The 25,223-nt window shown below is 51.8% G+C and overlaps 1 protein-coding gene across 1 annotated transcript in view; it reads left to right on the top strand.

The window, feature by feature from the left end:
- MDGA1 (MAM domain containing glycosylphosphatidylinositol anchor 1) overlaps positions 1 to 24,457 on the top strand; it is a 54,864-nt gene extending 30,407 nt beyond the window's left edge. The window contains exons 3-17 of the mRNA XM_054569312.1: positions 4,011 to 4,185; positions 5,962 to 6,158; positions 6,946 to 7,078; positions 7,330 to 7,599; positions 9,425 to 9,754; positions 12,459 to 12,755; positions 13,278 to 13,562; positions 15,175 to 15,326; positions 16,184 to 16,361; positions 16,604 to 16,627; positions 17,599 to 17,751; positions 18,055 to 18,189; positions 22,453 to 22,583; positions 22,809 to 22,917; positions 23,649 to 24,457. Coding sequence (XP_054425287.1) covers positions 4,011 to 4,185; positions 5,962 to 6,158; positions 6,946 to 7,078; positions 7,330 to 7,599; positions 9,425 to 9,754; positions 12,459 to 12,755; positions 13,278 to 13,562; positions 15,175 to 15,326; positions 16,184 to 16,361; positions 16,604 to 16,627; positions 17,599 to 17,751; positions 18,055 to 18,189; positions 22,453 to 22,583; positions 22,809 to 22,917; positions 23,649 to 23,740 — 2,661 coding nt within the window. The 3' untranslated portion in view covers positions 23,741 to 24,457. The remainder of the gene's footprint in view (positions 1 to 4,010; positions 4,186 to 5,961; positions 6,159 to 6,945; positions 7,079 to 7,329; positions 7,600 to 9,424; positions 9,755 to 12,458; positions 12,756 to 13,277; positions 13,563 to 15,174; positions 15,327 to 16,183; positions 16,362 to 16,603; positions 16,628 to 17,598; positions 17,752 to 18,054; positions 18,190 to 22,452; positions 22,584 to 22,808; positions 22,918 to 23,648) is intronic.
- The last annotated feature ends 766 nt before the right edge of the window (positions 24,458 to 25,223 follow it).

Here is a 25,223-nt window from a genome sequence, read left to right as displayed (position 1 = left end):
TTCTCCCAAATCTCCCCTTCCAATCCATTCCTGCACCCTGATCCTGATCCCAGAATTCTCATCCTCCAGCCTGCTACATCATATCACTTCCCTCTCAGAAACTTTTGATGGCTTCCCGTTACCGGCCAGGCGCAGTTCAGGCTCCTAGAGGTAGAATTGAAGACCCCCCACAGTCAGCCTCCACCTGCCTTTCCTGTCTCATCTCCCACCGCCATCCTCCTTATACCCTGTGCTCCAAGCAAACTTGCCCAAGTACACCCTGTGCACTCCTGCTTTAACCGCTGCTGCTTGCCTCTCCTGAGATGCCTTCTATTTCCCTTTTCACTCATTTCATTACAAAAAATATGCACTGAATACTTGCAATGTGCCACGCACTTGTTTATGGGGCCCAAGGATACAGCTGCAGTTCCTGTTTCATGGAGCATCTCGCAGGGGAGCAGCATCATCTCATGGCCCACTTTGTGTCAGAATAGGGGATTGAGTGGGCATGGAATTCTTCACTCTGAATGTCAAGAGGGAGGGAATCCTTGGGACCAAAATGAAGAAGGAATCTATAGTGATGGTAGTGAGCAGGAGTTGAAGATCCTGGTCCTTGGAAGGACTTGGATTACTTGGGCCTCAGGGGATGAAGTATAGGGACTGAGTTGAGGCCATGGGCAATCTATGGCTAGAAGCTGGAACTGGACTCTCTCTAAAGCTGGAAGCCCAACAAGAGTGGTACCACCTATAAATGGGGGCCAGAAGACCTTTCTCCCACAGCCCAGAGTCATAGCAGGGAGCATACTCTCTCCTTCAGGATGTGTGTGAAAACAGTCACCTGTGAGAGAGCACGACCCTAAGCCTGTCTGCCTCTTGCATTACCCAAGTGGTGAGGAAACCCTAAGCTAAGAAACTAACGAAAAAACTGGCAGGAACCTGTGAACCCATGTATCTTGGCCATAGGCAACCATAAAGCTACACCACAGACAGGCCGGTCAGGGCCTACGTGGGACTTCTTCGGAAGATAATTCCCACTGATTATAAGCTTGTGGATTAAAATTTTAAAATTCATTTAAAAATACAGCACCAGGAGTCCATATACTCAAATAATTGAACAATTCATATCTGAGGAAACAGATAATAGAGCAATTTGAAAGGATCTTTAAAATAAATGTTTAAAATGTTCGAAGAAGTAATAGGAGTAGAATCTACAAGACAGAGACTGTCAAACCTGATCAGTCAGATATGGAAACAAAGCAAATAGGAATTCTAGAAAATGAAATAAGTTTTGTACTGTATTTATTTTTAAAGATTTTATTTATTTGTTTTTGGAGAGGAGAACGGAGAAAGACAGGGAGAGAAACATCAGTGTGTGGTTGCCTCTCATGCGCCCCCTACTGGGGACCTGGCCTGCAACCCAGGCACGTGCTCCAAATGGAACCAGCGACCCTTTGGTTTGCAATTCACTGAGCCACACCAGCCAGGGCTGAAATAATTTTTTTTGAAAAATTTAGCCTTAATACCATAGAGATAACTAAAGAGAAAATTAATGAATTAGACACTAGACCTGAGGAGAAGACAAAGAGATGGAGATGTGAAAAAGAAGCTGAGAGACAGGAGGATAGAATGAGAAGCTACAATGTAAACTTAAGTATTCTAGGTGAGGCCAGAGATAACCAAGAGGAAGCAACATTCAAAGATTAAAACTGAGGATTTTGTAGACTTGAAGAAAGTTATGAACCCACACATGGATAAAGCAGGCCATGTCCTAGGCAGTATGTAAACAAACCCCATCTAGACAAATCATATTAAAACCACAAAAGTACCAAAAGAAAAAAAGGCTTCATGGCCATTTTTCTCTCCGAAGCGCCCTCTGGTCTAAGTATGGATTACCTGAAGCCGCCGCCTGTAGCCGTCCCCAAGGTTTGTAAGCTCTGAGTCCACGAGGGCATAGGTGAGGGTGGTGAGGGAATGAGAGGAGCACCATTTTTGCCTGTAGTGACCCCTCCCGGCATGAGAAGGTTGCCCTTTCACCTGTTTTTCCCAGCTTTCTTGGTTTTATGACCTCTGGCCTGAACTGCTCACCAGGATCAGGGCCCTTGCCGTATCTCAGTAACAAGCCATTCTCCTCAACTGTAAGATGGAAGCTTCCTTTCATCATCCTCCATCCCTTAGAATTTAGTAATCTGGACCTGATCAGTTTTTCTTAAATTTCTGGTTATTTGAATAGTATTCAGTAGCTCCAGTTTCTTGCGTGATCTTTGTTAGTGTCCCATAATCTAAGGCAAGGTTAATAATAGACATTTGTTGAGTGACTAATATATATCAGGCCCCCTACTTAAGTGCTTTACATACTTTGTTTCTAAACCTCACAATGACCCTGCAAAGTGGAAATCATGCTGCATAATAATTATGGTTATCTATTGCTGCATAGCAAATGCTCCAAAATTTAGGAGCTTAAAACAACAAACACATAATGTCTCGTAGTTTCCGTGGGATAGGAATCCAGGGGTGGTTGGTTCTGGCTTGGGATCACTTACCAGGCTGTAGTCATTTGAAGACTGACTAGGGCTGCAGGGTCCCCTGAGGTCCTCTCCATAGGGTTGCTCATGACAGGACAGTTGGCTTTCCCCAGAGCCAGTTACCCGAGAAAGCAATCAAGATGGGCGTGACAGTCTTTTATAACCTGATCTTAGAAGTGACATGCCATTACTCCTCCTGTATTCTATTGGTCACACAGACCATCTCTGCTGCAAAGTGGAAGGGAACTACAGAAAGGTGTGACAACCAGCAGGCAGAGATCATCTGGGGCCATCTTGGAGGCTGGCTGTCACATAGAACTCTTGCACAGAACAGAAATCTGAAGCTGAGAGATGAGTAACCTTAGTCTTCCAGGCACTAAGGATACAAGGTCTGTCCAGAATGCATCCATCCGTGTAATATGAAAAATAAAGACATGTATTTAAGAAGATACAAGATAGAAGAAACCTTGTATATAGGACAATGATGCCTCAGTCCTCTTCAAGGCAGACACCTTGGGGCCTCACACGGTTCTACCAACCGCCATCAGCTGCCCTGTCATATTTTCCTGAATCTCATTGACGGTCTGAAATCTCCCCTCCCCTTTCAAAGGTGATTTCAGTTTTGGGAAAAGCCAGAAGTTGCAGGGTGCCAAATCTAGGGTTGTAGGGGGGCTGAGTCACCTGGGTGATTTGATGTTTTGCCAAAAAACTGCACAAGACATCATGCACGAGCAGGTGCATTTGATGAAGCTGCCAATCACCAGTTGCCCAAAGCCACGGCCTTCTGAATCATCCGAATAGTTTCTGTGTAGGAATGTTCAAGCTTAATGCAATATTTCAGGCGGATTAATTGCCCTACTTGCTCAGTCATTTTGAATGTGACAGCCACACAGTACACATGCTCACTCAATGGTGCCTACTGCCCCGAGGTGCCTGCCAAACCCTGGGGCTGGAGGTCATTTCCCTAGTTATTGGTACTGAAAGGGGCAGGGAGGCATGGCCTGGACTTCACTAATGCCCCACCTCTGCCCACAGCCTAGTACAGTAAAGTTGTCAGTGTTCACACATGGGCATTCCAGTCCACCCTCCTTGGCTGCCAGGTTAGATTGATGTCATGCAAACTGTTCAAACCATTTTCATTAACAATGGTTGGACTTTTTCTGGGCTGATCTTGTACATTAATTAAATCCTTCCAGGAACTGTAAGAGGGGGTAATATCCGTTTTAAAAATGAGAAGAGGAAGGCAGGAGAGGTTGGGTAATTTGCTCACAAATCCATACCCATACTGCCTTCTTGAAAGCCTCAGCCACCTGACCCCCGATTCCCCAGGCTCTTAGCTGAGGCGTCCTACCCCATCTCTGCATTTCCACAAGTCTGTCCGGGTTAGCTTGCTAAGCCTGTGTATGCCCCACACGCCCTTGTGAAAAACCATGGGGGCGAGAGGGGAGACAGTGCAGGGTTCCCCGCCCTCACTGCGGCGTCTTACTCTGCCCTGCCCTGCCTGCCCAGGTGCGGTGGACCAAGACAGCTGGCAGTGCCTCAGACAAGTTCCAGGAGACGTCGGTGTTCAATGAGACGCTGCGCATTGAACGCATCGCACGCACACAGGGGGGCCGCTACTACTGCAAGGCAGAGAACGGCGTGGGCGTGCCCGCCATCAAGTCCATCCGCGTGGACGTGCAGTGTAAGTCGGAGCTGTCCCTGTCCATTCTGGCCCCTCCCTGCCCACCCTGGTGGGGGGCCGCCCTGAGGAGGAAGAGACTCAGGCTTAGACTAGGAAGGAGGAGTAGGGGTGGGGTGCCAGTGGAGAATCGACCCCTCCGTGGAGGAGGACGGTACAGATGTCCTCTCTTCCATGCTAGAGAGCGGCATCTCTGCTGTTCCTGTGATGTGTGCTACCCTGTGCCACTCACACATTCCCCTCTGTAGTCCCATATGAACCCCTAACATCCCCGTAAAGTGGTCAGGGAGGGCAGGGCAGGTTGGATTATACCCATTCCACAGATGAAGAAACTGAGGACAAGGACTCTTGTCTTGCTCACAGGCATAGATCTCTTCATTTTGGTCTAGTGCCCTTCCCACAGTACCTCATGCTTCTGCTTTTGCCCCGGGACAGCTCTGAAATTTCTTACCCCACCATATGCAGGAGCATGTACCTCTCAGTCCTTGCTGCTGCTTGAATGAGAAGCCTTCAGACCCTACCCGCCCTCTACGGGTATTCCCTTAGCCCCAAGAGGCTGCCTCCCTGCTTGCCACCCCCTCTGTGCCTATCCAGGCTGACCCCGGTACCCAGAGCCTGCGGGGCCAGGCCTAGGGGCCTGTTTCATACCATCTTAATGTCTACCATGAACCTACCTACCCATTAAACAGGCCTCACACGCCAGCAGTGGGGCCCGATAGAGTGGTGAGCAATGGAACCCCAGACCCTCTCCTGTCCTGCATCAGCCACTCAGGCGCCTGCCAAACCCTGGGGTTGAGGGTCATTTCTCTAGTTACTGGTGCTGAAAGGGGCTGGTAGCCATGGCCTGGACTTACCAGTGCCCCACCTCTGCCCACAGCCTTGATAATGACCTCTATCTGAGTGGGCTGTGGAAGGAGGACAGAATGTTGGGATGTTGGAACATTCATTGTAGGATGTTTGACTGTGGAATTGTTGGTGCTTTTGGTTCACAATCCTGGTTGTACATTAAAATCTCTAGGGGATCCTTTTGAAGAATACTGATGTCTGGGTCCTACTTCAGAGACTCTGATGTAATTGATTGGGGATGGGGCCCAACACTGGGATTTTTTTAAAAATTGAGGACTACCCCACATACAGCAGAGAACACTAATCTGAAATGTACAGTTTAATGAATTCTTATGTGTGTGTGTGTGTGTGCGCGCGTGCGTGTGTGTAAACACCATCCAGTTCTAGAGAATTCTCAGGACCCTAAAAAGTTTCCTCACGCCACCCCCCGGCCCCAGTCAGTAATCTTCTTAGAGACAATCACTCTTCCTCTGATTTCTGACACCATTGATGAGCTCTTCCGGGTATCAATATTAAAAAGAAAACTCTATGTGATTTTATTGTGCAAATGGGCAAGAACTACCAATCTCGTCCAATTTACCAGCAAGGAAACAGGCAGAGAAGAGACTTAGGTCACAGTACAAATTAATAACTGGCCTGGGATTTGAACCAGGGTTTCCCAATTTTCAGTCTGCAGCTGCTTCCTCCATCCCATGATGGGAGAGTGAATTTAGACAACCCCCATGCAGGTCTCTGGGAAGGGACAACTGGGAAGTCTTTAAGTCCAGTCCCCTAATTCTAACCGTTGGTCAAGCTTGCAGGGTTGGGAGAGCAACTGGCTCTTTGGAAACATCTTTTAGGGTGGCTCAGCTTTCTCTGAGGGCTGCCGGGAGCCCAAATCCTCCCACCTTGGGGTCACCCAGTCCTGACTCCACTGGGGCTGTGCCCTTGCAGACCTGGACGAGCCGGTGCTGACAGTGCACCAGACGGTCAGTGATGTTCGAGGCAACTTCTACCAGGAGAAGACGGTGTTCCTGCGCTGTACGGTCAACTCCAACCCACCAGCACGCTTCATCTGGAAACGGGGCTCCGACACCCTGTCCCACAGTCAAGACAATGGAGTCGACATCTATGAGCCCCTCTATACCCAGGTCAGGATGGTCAGGGGGGCTCAGCTTTCACTCTTCCTCCTGCACCCAAGAAGGGAGAGGGGCGCGGGGACTGAGGCCCCACCATCTGCAGTTCTTGGGACTGCCCTGACTAAAACAGTTCTGTTCTGATGTCAGAAGCATACATTCTGATTGGGCTTTGGACACCCTGGGCCGAGTGAAATTGGGACAGTGATGGGGACAGGAGAGTTCCCAAGGCAACATGTCCTTCTGGAACACTGCCAGTTAGGGAAGGCACCCTCTAGAGGCAGACAGGTTGTCCCTGGCCACTGTTGGCTGTCAGAGTATCAGGATCCCTGGGCATACACAGCAGGAGTTGGGGGAAGAGTGATGACTTCACTCCCTATAGGCCTCATACTGTGCCAGAAAATCTTGATGAAGCCATCCTGCCAGGGAGGGCTTTCAAAGGTGGCTTTCCTAGGTGGCTGTCAGAGCGTCACATATGACCATGGCCTGTGGAGCCAGCGCCATGTTTGGTTTGCCCTGGTGGCAGGGCTCCCCGCTTACGCTTCCATTTCTCAAAGTGGAGAAACTGAGGCCTGGTCCTGGCCAGTATGCACCAGAGCGGCCTCAGACCCAAAGAAGCCCAGGGTTTGAAGAGTGCAGCATCTGCCCCACTCTCAGGCTCCCTGGGGATAAATGGTGTGGAGGTTGGGAAAGATAGGAATTAGAACAGGAATTTGCTTTAGCCTCTGGTGCTGGGTGGATATGTGGGGGATCCCTGAAGCCCCGAGCAGACCCCTCATACCAGTGGTCCACTGCTGCCCAGGGGGAGACCAAGGTCCTGAAGCTGAAGAACCTTCGGCCCCAAGACTACGCCAGCTACACCTGCCAGGTGTCTGTACGCAATGTGTGCGGCATCCCGGACAAGGCCATCACCTTCCGGCTCACCAACACCACGGGTACAGGCACTTTCCTGCCCTTACCTTTGCCCACCTGAGCTGACAACCCAATCAGGAGGCGGTGCCTCACCTCACAGAGGACTCGGCACATCACCACGAGTGCATCCCCGCCTTGCCTCTGCCTGCTCCCTGCCTTCTCCTCTTTCTTATCCCCCATCCTTCCCCAACCCCACGGTTTCCCTAGCTCCCTGTATCCTGACATTCAGCCGTGCCTTATGATCCCCTAAGACTTCACCTCCTTGTCCTCTTAGCACCACCAGCTCTGAAGCTGTCTGTGAACGAAACTCTGGTGGTGAATCCTGGGGAGAATGTGACTGTGCAGTGTCTGCTGACAGGCGGTGATCCCCAACCCCAGCTGCAGTGGTCCCATGGGCCAGGCCCGCTGCCCCTGGGGGCTCTGGCCCAGGGTGGCACCCTCAGTATCCCTTCAGTGCAGGCCCTGGACTCTGGCTACTACAACTGCACAGCCACCAACAATGTGGGCAACCCTGCCAAGAAGACCGTCAACCTGCTGGTGCGATGTACGTGGCTCGGAGGGGTGGGAAGGAACTTGGAGGCAGACAGGGTCCCTGTCTTGTAGGAGCTACCAGTGATATGAGACAGGGACCTGTCTTCTTGGCAGGTGATATACGCTGAGGAGGCATGTTCCAGGCACTTTTATTTCCCTGCAATTAAGATGTCTGCCAGCAGAGAGCAGGATTCAAATTTGTGTAAAGTTTTATTTACAATTTACAATCTACATTTCCAAATATAACCTCAGCAATGTAAAAGGTAGGAAGGACTGGTATAGAGTACCTACATTAATTTTTTAGTTTTGGAAACTGAGGTTGCAAAAAGCTAAATATGGACCTCCAATCTTCGAGAGAAATTTCCTGGTTTTCTTTTTGTACACTGGTTTCCACATGAGTCACTGAATTAAAGTGAAAATAAAATGTTTCCACATATGTCACGTGTAAATCTTTATTAGCAAAGCATTTTAGTGCATCTGAAGATAATTATTAAATATAAAAATGATACAAAACTTGGAGTACAATCTAAAGAAGTACAAACGCTTTGCTTACTAAACCTCAACCTCAGTAATTAGTATTAGCTGCTTGGTATGATCTGGGCTTTGCTACTCTGCTTCAAGGAGAAAACTTTAAATTCTCCTGCTTATGTTAACTTTAGGTTGTTTGTTTGTTATATGTTTTTTGAAGATACAGGTTGTTTGGAGCTCTTTAGCACTTGAAAGTAAAGTATAGCTTCCACCAAATTCAACTCAAAGTCTTCTGAAGAAGTGAGCTCTTTCTGTTGTTCTTTCACTGACCAGTCTCTCTCTCTGCTTCCCCTCACAAGAAGAAGCTAGATCTCTATGGCTTTTTAATTAGAGAAAGAAAGAACGTATCAAGATTGTGGTTCTCATTATAATAACTATTTTTTCCTTTGATAGTACTTTTCCCATCAGAAGATTACTTTTCTCCAGCTGTTTTTATATGGCCTTTAAAACCTGGGTTGATGAGATCTCAATTTACATTAAATACTTATGGTCACTTCTTAGGGTGACAAACGCATGCTTGGCCCAACCCTGTCCTGGTTTATGGCCATTGTACCAGTTTCCTGTCCACTTAGCATCCAATATTAAAGAGTTCTGTCTAACTCTTGGATTACATTAAATAATATTCAGATTTTAAAAAGAGGCTGACCCTTTTCTTTCTAAACTCTGTGCCTTAATGCAATTACGTGTAAAATTACTGTATGGGGCTTGATTATAAAAATTACACAAACTTGCTGCAAAGAGTTAAATAGCACAGAAGGGTAAAATGTACAGATTAAAATTTCCCCTCAATTCCTCCCAGTCCCACTGTCTAGATAAAACCCCTGTAACACTCTGGTGCATCCTTCCCAAATTTGTATTTTGTTTGTTCAGGGTTTAAAACAAGAATACAGATAAAAGTAGTGCAGTGGTTAAGAGTGCAGGCTCCGAATTAAACCGTCTGAGCCTTGGTTCCCTCCTTGTGAAATGGGGACACTAATGTGCCTCCCTCACAGATTGTGGGGAGTTAAATGAGTAAACCTGTGTAAAGCGCCTGGAACAGGGCCTCTCACACAGTGTGTTTGGTCAACAGTGACTTTAATGATTACTAAACTCACTTTTCTACAGCAAGTTTTTCTTAACTTTTAAAAATGCATCTGAAAAAGGAGAACAATTTCCAAGCAAAATGGTGTGTTTTTGTGGTGGGGGTGGTGGTAGCTCCCCACCTGCAGGAAGGCCACTTTGAGGGGAGGAACTGGGTCTGGATAGGGGTGGGATGTAGACCCTGGCTTTGGGCCAGCCCCAGCCACCCTGTCCTCCCCATCCACCTGCAGCCATGAAGAATGCCACATTCCAGATCACCCCAGACGTGATCAAAGAAAGTGAGAACATACAGCTGGGCCAGGACCTGAAGCTGTCGTGCCACGTAGACGCAGTACCCCAGGAGAAGGTGACCTATCAGTGGTTCAAGAATGGCAAGCCGGCACGCATGTCCAAGAGGCTGCTGGTGACCCGAAATGACCCTGAGTTGCCTGCTGTCACCAGCAGCCTAGAGCTCATTGATCTGCACTTCAGTGACTATGGCACCTACCTGTGTGTGGCTTCCTTCCCAGGAGCACCTGTACCTGACCTGAGCGTTGAGGTCAACATCTCCTCTGAGACAGGTGGGCAGCTGTACGGACAGTGGGGAGGTGAGAGGGAGCTGCCGAGGCCCACAGAGTGGGGGTGGGGCAGCAGCTTGGGAACGGGAGGCGCTAGGTGCCGGGGTAGAGTGGTGGAACTAAGGAGGAAAGCAACATTTTTCAGACAGTCTCACAGATCTGTTACCATAAACTGTTATTCATGAGAATTAGGAGAGTTTCCTAAGATAGAATCTTTGATCTGAGACGTGAGGAGGGGCAGAGTTTTACGAGGCAAAGGAGAGTAAAGGAGGGTGGAAGAGAAAGGCAGGACAAGGAATCTGCACGTGAAAAGGCACTGAGGTAGGGAAGAGTGTGGGCTATTTGGAGAACTGAAGGAAGGAGGGTGTGGCTGGGAGAATCGACTGAGCGTGGAGAGGTCTGCAGGGGCCAGATTATTCAGGGGATTCGGGTCTCTATTTCAACAATAATAACAAGAATGAAATAATAAGGGCTGACACTTAATGAATATTTACTGTATGTTCTGATGTTACTCTGTGTTACTGTATCTCATTTGCATTCATGACTTATCCTATGGGATAGATAGTTTGTCTTCAGTTTTTAGGATGAAGAAACAGGCTCAGAGAGTTCAAAAAACTTACCTAGGTAACACAACAGTAAGTGATGAAGCTGGGATTTGAACCCAGGCAGCCTGCCTTCAGAGCCTGATCTCAGACACCCCTAAAGATTTCGCACTTTGAAAATGACAGGAGTTTGGAGGGGATGACTTTGGAGAGGGTTTCTAGATTCGCATCTCCAGTCCCAGGCACGTTGCACTGAGGGGCTGGCTGACCTCGGTTAAACCCCTTTAACTCTCTGGGTCTTAGCTTCTCTTCTGTGAGACATTGAACCAGATGGCCTTGGTGGCCCCTTCCATCCTGACATTTGCACAAGGGAGAGGCCAGGTGAAGCTAAAGGGGTCAAGAAAGGCTTCTGGAAGGAGACTGACCTGAGCTGGGCTTTATCAGTGGCCTCCACAGATTCCGTAAATCTGTTTTGCCAGTTGCTATGTGCCAGGCCCTGGGTGAGGCTACACAGCCCCATCTTCAGAGCCCACTGCCCAGCTTGGGAGACACACCTGTTCGGATAAAGCAGGAATTGGAAAGGCAAAGCTTCGAAAGGACAGAGGAGCTAAAGACAGGGCCTGCAGAGCATTGTGGGGACATGAGAGAAGGACTAGCACGTTGCTAGGGCATGCCAGGGAAGGTTTCACAGAGGAGCAAGCCTTACTCCATGAGCACATTTGCTAGGTTGGTGGACAAGCCCAGGAGGGAAGGACTGGGGAACCCTCAAGATGTATGAGACTTGACTTGTCCAGGGAGCATGTTCTTCACAAGTGGATCCCAATTGGGAGAGGGAAGATGAGGCCGGGGGTGGCAGAGGCCAGAGCACAGGGGCCTTGTTTACAGAGCCAAGGCGCTGGAGCTTTAATGTGAGGGTGGTGCAGCCTCAGAGAGGGGAGACAGCCAGTGAGCTTGTGGGGGTGAAGAAGGGTTGGGAGCTGGGATGTCTTAGAAACAGGAAATCAATGGGGCACAAGGCCATTTCCTCCATTTAGCTCATAAGCCTAATTCTTAGGGCATGGGAGCTTTTCAAGGGCCTGTGGAAATGGTTTAGACCTGGAAAAAGAAATTAACTGGTATCAAAATACAAAGAGAAAACTGCAAAATTAAAGGCAATAAATGTATAAATGCTTAAAAGAGTTAAATTATGCTAACTAGATAACTGGACCTCAGCATGCTTTGTAGAGTCATTTGCAATTTATATTTAACGTAGGACATTTTAATTAGTATGATGTGATGTGGGATGGGACCCATGGAAATCTTTAAAAAGACCCTCCCTTTGGGCATGTGTTGGGTTGGATTAGGTTTGGCTGTGAATAATAGAAAAACCCTAAATAAAAGTGGCTTACATAAGCTCGCTGTGTATTTCTATTTCATGCAAAAGTAAGTAGTCCAGGCTGGAATAGTGGCTCTGTTCCACTAAGTCCTCAGGGCCCCAAACTCCATCTTGTCGTGCTGTTCCATTATCCTTAGCGTGTGCCACCTCCTTTGCAGCGGCAGTTCCAGCTGCAGTGTCAACCTGCGGGAAGGCGGAAAAGAACAGCGTGACTCCCCCCTTTAAGTACACTTGTTTTCTGTCAAATCCCACTGGCCAGAATTCAGTCACATGGTAGCCATAAGGCAGGCTGGGAGACAGTCCTTATCCTGGCCATGTGCCCTGCTAAAACCCAGATATTTTATCACTTTGAACAAAAGGGTAAGGATGTTGGGGATACAGACTAGTGATCTGTGATAACCTACAGAAGGAGAAGATGGTGGCTTCAACCAGTTAGAGCAGGATTGATGGGCAGGATAGAGGAGATTGAGGGAGGAGATATTTAGTAGAATTGTTTAAAAGGTGGAATCCCCAAAACATAATAATGTTGAGGTAAGGGAAAAGAAGGAATAGGCCAGGCAGGACAACTTCAGCTTTTTCTGAGTTGGGAGAGCCTGAGGTAGAGACCCAGGAGGCGGAGAGGAGTTAGGAAAGTGAGTTCTGCTTGGAAATACTGAGAGGTCTGTGGGACCTCTGGGATGAGGAAGGGGGTGTTGCACTTAGGGGTCGGGGGCGGGGGAAGCAGAAGTCCCATAGCGGAGGCCAGGATGCTGGGGGGGGGGCGCTCTAATCCGCTCCTACCCCCGCACAGTGCCACCTACCATCAGCGTGCCCAAGGGCAGGGCCGTTGTGACCGTGCGCGAGGGATCACCTGCTGAGCTGCAGTGCGAGGTGCGGGGCAAGCCGCGGCCGCCCGTGCTCTGGTCTCGCGTGGACAAGGAGGCTGCTCTGCTGCCCTCTGGACTGCCTTTGGAGGAGACCCCGGACGGGAAGCTGCGGCTGGAGCGAGTGAGCCGCGACATGAGTGGGACATATCGCTGCCAGACTGCTCGCTATAATGGCTTCAACGTGCGCCCCCGCGAGGCCCAGGTGCAGCTGAATGTGCAGTGTGAGTGCTCATCTCCCACCGGATTACTTCCTGAGCTGCCTCCCTGCCCTCTGCAAGGTCTACCTTCTCTTCATCCCTTCATCCACCCCAGCCTAGCCAAAGCCCTCCACCTACTGCTGGTATCCCTAAACCTTCATTGATACCTTGACACGTTTTTACAAATAGGGAAACCAAGTCACAGACAGGTTAACTTACTTGAGTGTTCTCACAGCTGATTAGAGACAGGGCTGGGATTAGACTCCAAATTCCGACGTTATGCTGCTTTTCATTATATGGGGCCTGAGGGCGGCCATTTGAGGCATGAATAGAAGCCCAGTCTGGGACGCATGCCTGGAAGGAATGGCCAAAAGGGAGTAGGTATCTGCACGTCGAGCGATATGAGCGTGGTTATTGCATGAGTGTTGTGAGTGTATATCTGCCGTGACACCGTTCCAGAGTGGGTGGCACGGGAGTAGGGGCTAGTGAATCACTTTCCCCATGGGGCCGCTCCTCGACCCCACTGACCCACACCTCTGCCCCCAGTCCCACCAGAGGTGGAGCCCAGCTCCCAGGATGTGCGCCAGGCACTGGGCCGGCCTGTGCTCCTGCGCTGCTCGCTCCTCCGAGGCAGCCCCCAGCGTATCACCTCAGCCGTGTGGCGCTTCAAAGGGCAGCTGCTGCCTCCGCCACCTGCCGTCCCTGTCGCTGCCGAGGCCTCGGACCACTCCGAGCTTCGCCTCGACGCCGTCACCCGCGACAGCAGCGGCAGCTACGAGTGCAGCGTCTCCAATGACGTGGGATCCGCGGTCTGCCTTTTCCAGGTCTCGGGTGAGTGTCCAGTAGGTCCCACCCCAGCCAACCAGGCCCACTTGGGCCCAGGCTCCGCCCCAACTCCAGCCCTGCGCAGGCCTGACCCCGCTGGCCCCGCTGCTTTCCTGCCCGCCTACACTAAGTTCAGGCCCCTGCTTTTCCAAGACCCGCCCATGCCACCGGGATCCTACCAGGACTTCTTACAGCCCTGTCCCCTCCACCCATACCCACTCCAGATCTAGGCCTTCCCCTTTCAGGGTCTGCCCAATACCTGTTGTAAGCTCCGCCTGTTTTAGTTTAGTCCCCTCCCTTGGGCCCTGATGGCCCCGCCCCGCCCAGGCCCCTCCTTGACCACGCTCAGGCGTCGTCCCTCCAGCCCTCCGTCTCCAGGTCTGGACCCTTTTACAGGCACAGTCTTGCAGCTTAGGTTCCGCCTACAGAAGGCATAGGCTCCACCCCTCCTAACCTTATCCAATCCCATCTCTCCGCTTCTGGCTGTTTCTGTAGAAGTCCCCTCTAGTATGGCCCACACCCAGTTTAGACCCTCCCACTCAAGCCCGCGCCCGCCTCAAGCATCCCGTTTCAAGCTTCTCCTCCTTCGTCCAGAGACCGGATGGGGAACCTCTTCTTTTCCTGACCGCAGGTCCAATGTGAGGGGCCTGAGCTGTAGATTATGGGAGAGAAGACGTCCCTCAATAATGTATCTAGAACCTCGTGGGTCGTGCTGGGCCAGCTCGCACGCATTTTCTCAGCTGTCACCCTAAGAGTTTCAGGCCCCTCTGCGCCCAGAAATCCCTCTCAGCCCCATCTCCCATCAAGTCTTTCCTGGCGGGGCTGATAGGGCTGCGGAGGGGAGTGGGCGGATCAGAAACGGGTGGAGGTCCTGGTGAGGGGATTGGAGAGGGGCTGACGGGGTTGCCCATCTTGTCTCTCTTCCTCCATTGGGGGGGCATTTCCCTGTCAGAGCTGGTGACACTGCCCCTAGAAGAACGCAGAGCATGCCTGTCCCCCATTCCACCACACTCCCAGCTCATCCAGCAGCCCCAGACTGACTGGGTGCCGCTTTAGCTTTTGTTTGGATCCCATTACTCAACAGCAGGGGGCTAGCACCACAGGCCACTGGCCACCTCCCCAGCCCTGCCAGCCAGAGGACCCTGTGACATTTCCCACCTCCTCCCCCTCTCCCCTGTTCTCCCACACTTTCCCTGTTCTCCCCACCATTTTGCCTTTCCTCTCTCTTCTCTTCCTTCTACCTCAATTCGGTGGCCCTTCTTCCTGTCTTTCCCCCAATCCTTTCTTGTGTTCTAATATCTCTTCCGTCTCCCCAAACTTCTCTCTGGTCTGTCTTTCCCTTGGCCTTTCTGCTCCATTCTCACCAACACCACCTCTTGGAATTCTCACTCTCCTTTTTCTCCATCTCCCACCTTCCCTCTACCGCACCCTCGTTCTTTCCGAACCCCTCTTCTCTCCCATCTCCTCTCCTCACAATATTCCCTTCTCTTTGTCTCTCCCATCCCCTCACTCTGTTCCACTCCGTCCTCTCTGTCTCCCTCACCCATGCCACCTCTCTCTGTGTCTCTCCCCATCACCCACCCTCCACGGCCCCATGCCCACCTCCCCGCCCTCTCAGCCAAAGCCTACAGCCCGGAGTTTTACTTCGACACCCCCAACCCCACCCGCAGCCACAAGCTGTCCAAGAACTACTCCTACGTGCTGCAGTGGACCCAGAGGGAGCCCGATGCTGTTGACCCCGTGCTCAACTACAGGCTCAGTGTCCGCCAGGTGGGCCAAGGGGGACAGGGACCCCAATGTCAGCCGACCCTGGAAGTGCTCATTGAGCCTGGGAAAGGGGTTGGAGATGGTGGTGGGACACACTGATCTTCTTATAGACAACTCTTCGGTGCCAGAGAGGAAGTGTTCTGGACACAGCAGCAGGAGCTTGGAGGTGCTAGGCACCTGGCCCCTTTGGACTCGTGCTCTAGGCACAGCCCTGAAGATTGGGCAGAGGTCAACGGAGGGGGAGAGGGACAGAGCCCGTTCTGCTCATGAAACACACAGTCTGCTCTTAATCAAAAGCTTAAGGCAGAAACGTAAGGCATGAGCTTAAGTCTTACCCACGGGGTCTCTAGAATGCGAGGCCAGAGCCACTGTGCTGGTTTCACGTCCTGTCTAATTTCGTGTGGTTCTGCATAGGCCATGGGGCACTTCGATGGAGGGTAAGAGTGTGACTCTGGGCAGACCGCCCAAGGTAGGACCCAGCCTGTGTGAGCGTGGTCAAGCTACATCTGTTGGGTCTGAGTGTTGTCATCTGTAAAATGGGGGTAAAATTATAGTATTCTGCCTCATGGGATCCTTATTTTGAGGATTAAGTGAGTTAATAATTGCACAGCATTTAGTGCCTAGCACACATTAAGTGTTTAATATGTGTTGCTATCATTTATTATTAACACACCCTGGGAGGCAGGCATGGAAAGGGTGATTGCCTTGTCCCACAGATGTGGAAACTGAGGGCCTGGCTTCCTAGTCCTTTGCTCTTTCCGCGGCTTGACACTGACCGCCAGAGTCACACCAGGGCCTGGGCTGGTGCTCTGGTGGAGGACATGGCCTGCCTAGCATATGGGAACTCCCTGTATCTGCAGTTGAACCAGCACAATGCCATGGTGAAGGCCATCCCAGTGCGGCGTGTGGAGAAGGGGCAGCTGCTGGAGTACATCCTGACCGATCTCCGCGTGCCCCACAGCTATGAGGTCCGCCTCACACCCTACACGACCTTTGGGGCTGGTGACATGGCCTCTCGCATCATCCATTACACAGAACGTAGGTGGTGGTGGTGGTGGTGGTGGGGAGGGTGGGCCCATCTTATATCCAGCCCTCCACCCTCCCCACAGGGCTCCTGAACTTGGGGCTCCGCACAGTGCAATGTCTTGCTCTGTCACTGTAGGCAAGGTCCCTCTGGCCCCCAGTCCTGGCTCTGGGGACCCTGCCCCTGGTCCTATGCTCGGGCACCCTCTGCACAACCTCACTCGATTCTGACTTGGTTATCTTGCTTGCTTTCTCAGCCATCAACTCTCCTAGTCTGTCAGGTAAGAAATTCCTACCCACTTTTCCTTTTCCTTAGAGACACAAAAGCATCCCTGGTGGGAGGAAAGGACTCGAAGAGATTCCTGGAGAGAAAATGGGATGGAGGCCAGTGGCTGGAAGAAGAAGCAGAAAGGAGCAGGGCTGGGCTTGGAATTGTTTGCATCCAGGGTTGATTTTGGGCCTTAAAGGTGAAGGACAGGGGTGGAGTCAGGGGACATCTCTAATTCAGGGCCTCAGCACCACTCGCTGCCCCCCAAAAGTCCAGCTAATCCACATTCCCCATTCTTTGGCGCAGGTGTCATTAATCTGAGATCCATGGACCCCCAAAGGATCTTTGTACAGAATTCAGGGGGTCTGTGAATCTGGAACCTGAAAGGGCATATACTTCTTTATTTTCCCCAGTTTCTAGCAGAAATGTAACAGCTCCTTCAACGATGAATGTAGGCAACCAGCCGCAGTAGTACAATCAGTACTTGTGACTCTGTCTTCAGAAATCTGATGTTTTCACACCACTTTAAAGTTCTTGCAGCTCTCTCTCAATATTATTTACATTCATTAGTATTTCAAAAGTATGGCAGTTATTAGACCTAACACTAGATCTTCTGATTTAATTTGATAATAAAGAAGCTGACTTATATCACAAATTTGTTTAAAAATATTTTACACCTCTTAGTATAACTGATTTTCTGTGCAATCCTTTGTATTTCATTTTATGTATTTTAAGGTATATTCTGAGATGGGGTTTCTAGACTTCAGTAGTTGCCAGAAGGGTCTGTTGTGGCACACAAAGGTTAAGAAGTCCTGTTCTGGGGACAAATCAGTCAGGTCCCTGTTGCCTGGTTTTTCAAGCCTTGGCGTCCCGGGCCCACTACATGGAAGCTGCCTCAGGCGTCGCCAGGGAGGGCGAAGCTGGACAAGGGGACAGCAGGAGGCTGACCCTCTTGTCTCACCCCCGTTCCCCACCCCAATGCAGACAACACCTGCCACTTCGAGGATGAGAAGATCTGTGGCTACACCCAGGACCTGACAGACAATTTTGACTGGACACGGCAGAACGCCCTAACCCAGAACCCCAAGCGTTCTCCCAATACTGGTCCCCCGACGGACATCAGCGGCACCCCTGAGGGTGAGGACACGGCCTATTGCTAGGAATAGAGGACTGCTTCAGGGGTCTAGCCTCAGGGAGCCCCAGTCGGAGGGGAGACATGGCCCTGTCCTGACAGGATCAGGAAGAAGAGGAACTTAATAGAGTCAAGAACTCAGAAAGACTGGCCTAGACCCTGCGCTGTGAGGCAGGGAGGATGGGGTGTGATGGGGTAAGGCCCCTGCTATTCATTCAGCTGAGACTAAGGCAGGGAAGGAATCAGGTGGAAAGAGGTCTGGGTGGGGTGAAGAGGAAGCTGTTGGTGTATCTCTCCCTCCCCCACAGGCTACTACATGTTCATTGAGACTTCAAGGCCCCGGGAGCTGGGGGATCGAGCTCGGTTGGTGAGTCCCCTGTACAATGCCAGTGCCAAGTTCTACTGCGTCTCCTTCTTCTACCATATGTATGGGAAGCACATCGGTGAGTCAGGGGACCAGGTAGTCTGCCCTGTGTGAGTTTGGGGCTGGGGCAGGGACGGGGTTCCAGAGGAGGCTAAGAAACTGCCTGCATGTGGCCTTATTTCCCAACTTGGCTGAATACACGCAAAGGGGATGTCCAGAACCATCTTGTGTGAAGTTTTTAGATGATGAAGGCTTCTTGGGACTGGGGAAAAAATGGCTCCAGCAGAATGAGATGGGGATCTTGGAGAGGACTGAGAAAACAGCTAAGATGTCACTGTATTGATTATCTGCCAAGTACCAGGCGACATCTCGGGTTCTCTGCATCTGTGGTCTCATTATCTCTCACAACTACAAGGTGAGGGAGGTGTTCAGAGAGGTTAAGCATTTGCCCAAGACCACACAGCAGCCCAAGTCTGTCTGACTCCCTCAAACCCTAAAAACAGGGCTGGAAGTGTGCTGCTTTGTGATCAGTGACAAGAAGTCCTGCTTTCTAAGCGTGGGTGTGAACCTAAGGAATGCCCTTTGGAAAGAGATGGCCTTGGTAGGAGCGCACATTAATCAATGAACTCATCAGTGCAGACTTCACGTCCAGAGCTTCTGCTCTGTGCCAGGCATTGGGTGCTACAGAAAACCAGATGGACAAGCTCACCCTTCTCTTGGCACCTGCAGTCAAGTTAGAGACACATTAAACAACTAATTGTAGCAGATAAGATTGACCACTGTGACATGTGTCCACAGCAGAAGGACCGGGGCTAGGACAGCTGGTAGTAGGGACCAACTCTGGGGCCTGGTTATAGAATACTCTGCTAGGGAATTGACGTTCTAAAAAACTTTTGTTTGTTTGCTTGTTTACTTGTGAGAAAGGTAATGTATTCTGCATGGGTCAAAAGGTCCAAAAAGGTATGTGATAAGAGTCCTCCCCATCCCAGTCCTCTTGCCACCTATACCCCCACTCCAGAGGCAATCAATGTATTAGATTTTGGGGGAAATTTCCAGAAATACTTTATGCATATAGAACCAGTACAGAACATATACTATTCCCACCCCCCTCAATTTTACACACACTGTTCTGGGCCTATTTTCCCTCTGAACCGTTCACCTCAGTGACCATGCCTCATCACGCTGCGGCACATTTAATTGTTGTCCAAGGCTGCACAGTGAGGAAATGACTTTCAGCGAGTGTAGACCTACAGGCTCATTATGGAGAAGTTTCCACAGCTCACATGATGGCCCAAGCTGAACCAATGAACTGGAATGGGGTGGAATGGAAGGTTCTGCACCCCTTGGGGCCCCCAGACCATTCACACAGGCCAGGATGGCCATGGCTGGGTCTGGACTTGGTGAGAAGCTTCCTCTGGGGTGAGCGGGGTGGGTGACCAGGACTGCCTGCTCTGCCCGCCCTCATTTCCATTTGGCTTCCCAGTTGCCTTTCCCAGTTTTACACTGAAAGTCCTGCATCGCTGGCACACTTGGAGAGTAGGTCACTTTATCCCCAACTCAGATGGGACACTGGGGACCCAGCTGTGAGGAGGAGCGTGTTGGGTCCAGTAGGGCCCCGGGAAATCAGGCCTTGTGAGCTGGGATGCCAAGGCACCTGGGAGCAGCCTGGGCTCCAGAGCTTGCTTTGTCAGTGAAAGCTTCCCAGGAGCAATTTGATTCCAGCCGAAAAAAGACCCTGGAAGCATCAGATGTGCCCAGCAAAAGAATGGGCTGTCTGTCCTATCCCTGGATAGGAGGACTGTCTGGTAGGGGTGCTGTGGGCGGGGGGAACCCCTGTCCGTGCCATGCTACTCCCCAGCTCTGTCCCGTTGCATCACCATCTTCCCCAGGCCGCCCATCCCCGACCAGACCCTGCCTGCTTCTCTGACCTCATTTTCTGCTGTTCTTCCTCTGGCTACTGCTTGGCCTGAGCACATTGGTCTCCTTGCTTTTCTTTAAATGCTTGAGGCAGGTTCCTGCCTTGGAGGACTTTGTTCATAATGTTCCCCTGGCCTGGAACATTCTTCCCCTTCCCTTATTCAGGTCTTCTCCAAGAGGTCCCTGATAGCCCCATTTGAAATAAGTCTTCCTTCCCTTCCCTGAATTATTTTCTTGGTAACACTTATCACCAAGGGGACACAAGCTCCAGGAGGGCAGGGATCTTTGTCTTATTCCCTGATGTATCTCTAGTGCTTAGAATAGTGCCTGGCACATAGTGGTGCTCAATTAGTTGAATGAATGAATGAATGAATGAATGAATGAATGAATGGTAGGGAGGTCTGAACTTGATAAACCCCAAGGTAACTTCTAATCCTAAGTCTCTGTGGAAGTCCTTTCTCACTCCTGATGACAGTTGTGAAAAATTCTTCATTTGGCATTTAATTATTGAGAACCAGTAGCAATGGGATGGAGACTTTCCCTCAAGGAGTCACAGGGAAAAGAAGATAGGAATCCCAACGACTACCACACCCCAGAGCAGAGAGTGGGCTGGGCCTGGAGAACTGCACTGTAAGGACTCAGAGTTCCCAGGAAGCCTAGAGAACTCTCTGCTTAAGCCTAGGAAGGCTTCTTGGAGGAGGTGACATTTCAGAGAGATCTTGAAGCACAGGAGGGATTTGGCTAGGGGAACGTTGTAGGGAAGGACATCTCAAGCAGTGGGAACGGCTTAGCCAGAAGTGCAGAGCGGGAGTATGTCCAGGCTCCAGCACGCAGTTGCATTTGGCTTTGGAGGAGGTGAGGAACATGGGGGAAGAATGTGGTGAGCAGGGCTACCTTTAAGGGAGGTTGAAGACCTTGGGCTCTGGCTGACACCTGTGAAAGGCTGTCAGGAAGTCCCCAAGCAGGGGGATCTCGGAGCTGATGGGGTGCTCAGGGAAGGGGGCAGAAATTCACTTTTTGTTTCAACAATGAAAGGGTGGGGTTTCCCCATTAGCATCCTTGGGGCAGGGTGATGAGGGAGGAAGAAAAGGTATGAATGAGACTGAATTCCAAGGGGGATAGGGTCAGGAGAAGATCTCTAGGAAGGGGAAGAGAAAGAGGTCCCTTTGGGGCTGGTGGGGAGCCCCAAAAGCACTGGGGCTTGAGCCCTGCTGAAGCCAGTGTGGCACCTCCTGGCCCACCGGGTACTGGTGGCAGCCCTTGCGTGGCTCCATCTGCTGGTGAGGAAGCGGGTGTTTTTTGCCGTCTTTGTCCCTCCTCTTCTCTCCCCTCCCACCCTACCTGGCAGCTCTGGGCACCAGCTGTCCCTAGACCTTGTGTTTTGCGGGTCTTCTTGGTCCAAGCCAACTCCTTTTATCTCAGGCAGGTAACATTTGGTGGCTCTCCCCAACTAGGGGTCTGTCTCTCTGCTGTCACAGATGGTGTGGCTTTGTTTGTGGGCAACGCTATGGAAATGCCAGCCACCAGGTGCCATCTAAGTTGACTCTTCTTCCCTCTGAGCCAGGTCTTTCATGCTACTGGGGGCTGGAAGAACCGGGAAGGGGACATGGTGTGGCCTGAGTGCCCTTAGCCAAGCCGCGGTCCCCCCTCCCTTCCAGCGTCCTTCAGCACGGCCAGAACTCCAGGCCCTGTGGCTGTGGGCAGATGGGCTCAGCACCCACAGGCTAAGGCCTCCAAAATTTTTCTTTCACTCCTTTTACCACAGCTATGTGGCACGTATACTAATCTCATTCTTTAAGTCAACTCATTCCTTTTTTCTTCGCTTTCTCCTAAGCATCAATATTAGAGAAATTGTGGGTTTGAAGGGCTAATTTTAGTCACCTCTTAAACACACATTAAATATTAAAAATTTTAAAGTCAGTTCCTATACTTTCAGAAATCATCCCACATACCATGTACTGCTGTGGGTCTGCATTGCGTATTTTGGAACCCGACTGTGTGCACAGACATAGGCCCCAACACCCTGGGACAAGTTCCCTGTCTAGAGGGTGAATGGTAGAGTGTGTGTGTGTGTGTGTGTGTGTGTGTGTGTGTGTGTGTGTGTGTGTGTGTGTGTGTGTCTGTCTGTCTGTCTTGAGAATGGGGGATTAACTGATCCAAGAGGAAGGGAAGAACTGAAAGAAAATTTGCAAATTGTCCTGATGAACTGAAGCCCTGCTGCTGTTTCTCTGTCCTGTGTTAGCCATTGCCCCTCCCTTTGGCCCCAGGATTATGGGACGTGGAACCAGTAGGTGGTGGAAAGAAGGTCGGTCTGACAGGGACAGTGCTGTGCGCAGTGGTGGGAGAGGAGGGCTTGGTGAGTGAGGAAGGGGAAGGGTGCCCTTGTTCACACCTCACTGGCCCCCTTTCTTCACACCCACCACAGGCTCCCTCAACCTCCTGGTACGGTCTCGGAACAAAGGGGCCCTGGACACGCACGCTTGGTCCCTCAGTGGCAATAAGGGCAACGTGTGGCAGCAGGCCCATGTGCCCATCAACCCCAGCGGGCCGTTCCAGGTGAGTGTGTCAGGCCCGGAGGTCCCTCCCAGGCTCTCCCCGCCCTTGGACGGCTGCTCGGGCCAGGAGTCACTTCGGAAGGCTTAGTGTTGTTGCTGGGAGCCCATGCGGAAAGCAGGCCGGGTGTGGGGATGGGGGCTTCCGGGGCCACTGAGGGCAAGGGGTGGCAGTCTGTCTGGAAGAACCTCCCTAACCCCTACTTCCTTCTCTCTGACCCCACCCCAGATTATTTTTGAGGGAGTTCGAGGTTCGGGCTACCTGGGGGATATCGCCATAGACGATGTCACACTAAAGAAGGGAGAGTGTCCCCGGAAGCAGATGGATCCCAATAAAGGTGAAGACTGGAAGGGGAGTGTGGATCTGTGGGGAGCTCTGTGAGTAGGCACCTGTGTCAGGGGGAGGAGAGTGTTCGTGTCTGAATGGGGGTTCGGAGCGGCTCGGTGACAGGCTGTGTGTGTCAGTGACTAGATGAACACTTGGACCCCAGCTTGGCTCAGGCTGCGGGGCACATGTGGGGCAGTGAGAAGGCCAGACCTTGCCCTCCCGTGAGCATGCTGAGCTGTTTTCGTACCCGAGTGCCTCCTGTGGCTGTGTCCGGGCACATCTCTGCACGTGGGTCCGGGGGTTCCCCCAGGGGAACAGGCGTTTGCAATAACAGCTCAAGTTTACTGAGCTATTACTATGTAGCAGGCAAGATGCAATATGGGTGAGCTCATTCAGTCCTCAGAACAGCCCTCTGGGGTAGCTCTGACTATTAGACTCATTTCACAGATGAGGAAACTGAGGCCTACTGAGGTCGAGTAAATTGCTATGTGTCTTAGTGAGCCACAGAGCCAGGATTTGGGCTCCGCAGGCTGCGTTAGCCCCTACACCACACCACACCACCTCAGGTCTGTGCTGATAAGTGTGCCCATGGGCATGGAGGGCAACGTCTGCCTTCAGGTCTCCAGAGAGAGAGGGCAAAGTGACGGGCTCCCCATGGCCTGCCTGCCTGCCTGCTCCTCCCTTCTCCTCCCGAACTGACTGGAGCCCTGGCCTCTCCCCTCTCTCTCCTTCCTGCCGCAGTGGTGGTGATGCCGGGCAGCGGAGTGCCCCTCCAGCGCCACCCGCAGCTCTGGGGGCCCATGGCCATCTTCCTCTTGGCGTTGCAGAGATGATGAGAGCTGCGTGGCCCCCCGCCCCGCCCCTGGCACACCAAAGTGTCTGCACCGTACCAAAGACTGACCCCGCCAGCCGGGGCGCCCGGGGCAGGACCAGCCCACCAGGGAGGGGGCCTATGTGGACTGCGAGGAGGAGCAGAGAACAAGGACAGAAGTCCAGCGCAGAGGCCCTGCAGACAGTCGTTTGACACACGCACACACTCACACACCCACACTCACACAGAAATATATTAAAGCACAAGTTTCTATCCGACCTGCCAGCCAGCACCTTCTTTACTGCAGTGACGGGAGACTCACCTGAATGGTGTCTGCCACCCCAGGGACCTTGGCGTCATTTAGGCCTTGTCCTGGCTGCACCTGTGGTGTGTTTCTGCCCTCACTTCCTCCCTAACTTAAGGCTGAGCTCCAGCCCTGTGGCTTTACCAGAAGGGGAATGGACACAAGGGCCCTCCCTTGAACAGACTTGGACCCCCTGGGATGGGGAGGCTGCGGTCAGTGTGGGCCAGGGGACGCTTTGTGAGCTCTGTGAATGTCTCCCTGCAAAGGACAAGGAAGGTGAGGCACCTGCTGCTTGCAACTCTGTCCATGGGGCAAGGGCTAGAAAGTGGAGACCCCAGGTCACCCAGATTCCCTGACCTGTTCCTGGGATGTCATACTCCACCCCCCACCCGCTCTCTGTGCCCCCTTTGAAGGGACCCAGCATGGGGTCTTGGGCCTGGGCAGTCTGAAGATCGACACCTCCCCCCCGCTACTCCAACCTTCCCCCGAAGCATCTGGATTCCTGAGAGCACTGGGCCCACCCTGGAAGGCCGGCCCAACCTGAGCCCCCAGCTGCATCTCCAAAGAGCCAGGGGAGTGGCGGCCAGGCCATTTTCTGGGGCGAGGCCTGACTCTGAAAGGGGCAGAGGAGAAGTCCTGCTTTCACAATTTTGTGTCCCCATATCCCATCCATTGGGAGTAGAGTGGAGCCTCCGTTCCTTATGTTCTTGGCATGAGGGGCTGCCCTGGGTGGGAGGGGGTGTGGGGGGAGGCTGCCCCTGCCCTCCTCTGCTGGGAGTGCTGTCTAGTTGGCTGTCCCGTCCCACCTAGGGTCAGTGAAGGAGGAGGGGTTTGTACAGCTGGGGTGGGATGGGGCTGGGGCCGTTGCTGGCCAGCCCATTCCCTGGGAGCCTAGCTCATGCCCCCCAGCTGTGAAAGGGCTCCCTGTCCTTGGGATCCTTGGATCCTGGGTAGGGAGCCTGAGTTGGGCATGATAGGATCTAGACTTCTCCTCAACAGCACTTCTGAGCCCCCACCCAACTGTCCATGGGAGAGAGGAGGCCCAGCCCCTTCCAGGATGAGTCTTTATGCCTGTGTGCGTGTGGCCATGTGTCTCTTTGGGAGGGGGGGTATGCATATGTGTGGGCCTGTTTGTGTCTACGTAGCTCTGTGGGTACATCTCTGGGCACCACTGTGTGCAAATACGAGTCCGTGTATGCAG

The sequence above is a fragment of the Pteronotus mesoamericanus genome, unplaced genomic scaffold, assembly GCF_021234165.1.
Source record: "Pteronotus mesoamericanus isolate MK-2021 breed Mesoamerican mustached bat unplaced genomic scaffold, CSHL_Meso_final contig_20, whole genome shotgun sequence".
Taxonomy (NCBI): Eukaryota; Metazoa; Chordata; class Mammalia; order Chiroptera; family Mormoopidae; genus Pteronotus; species Pteronotus mesoamericanus.
This window is presented reverse-complemented; position numbering and strand designations above follow the sequence as displayed.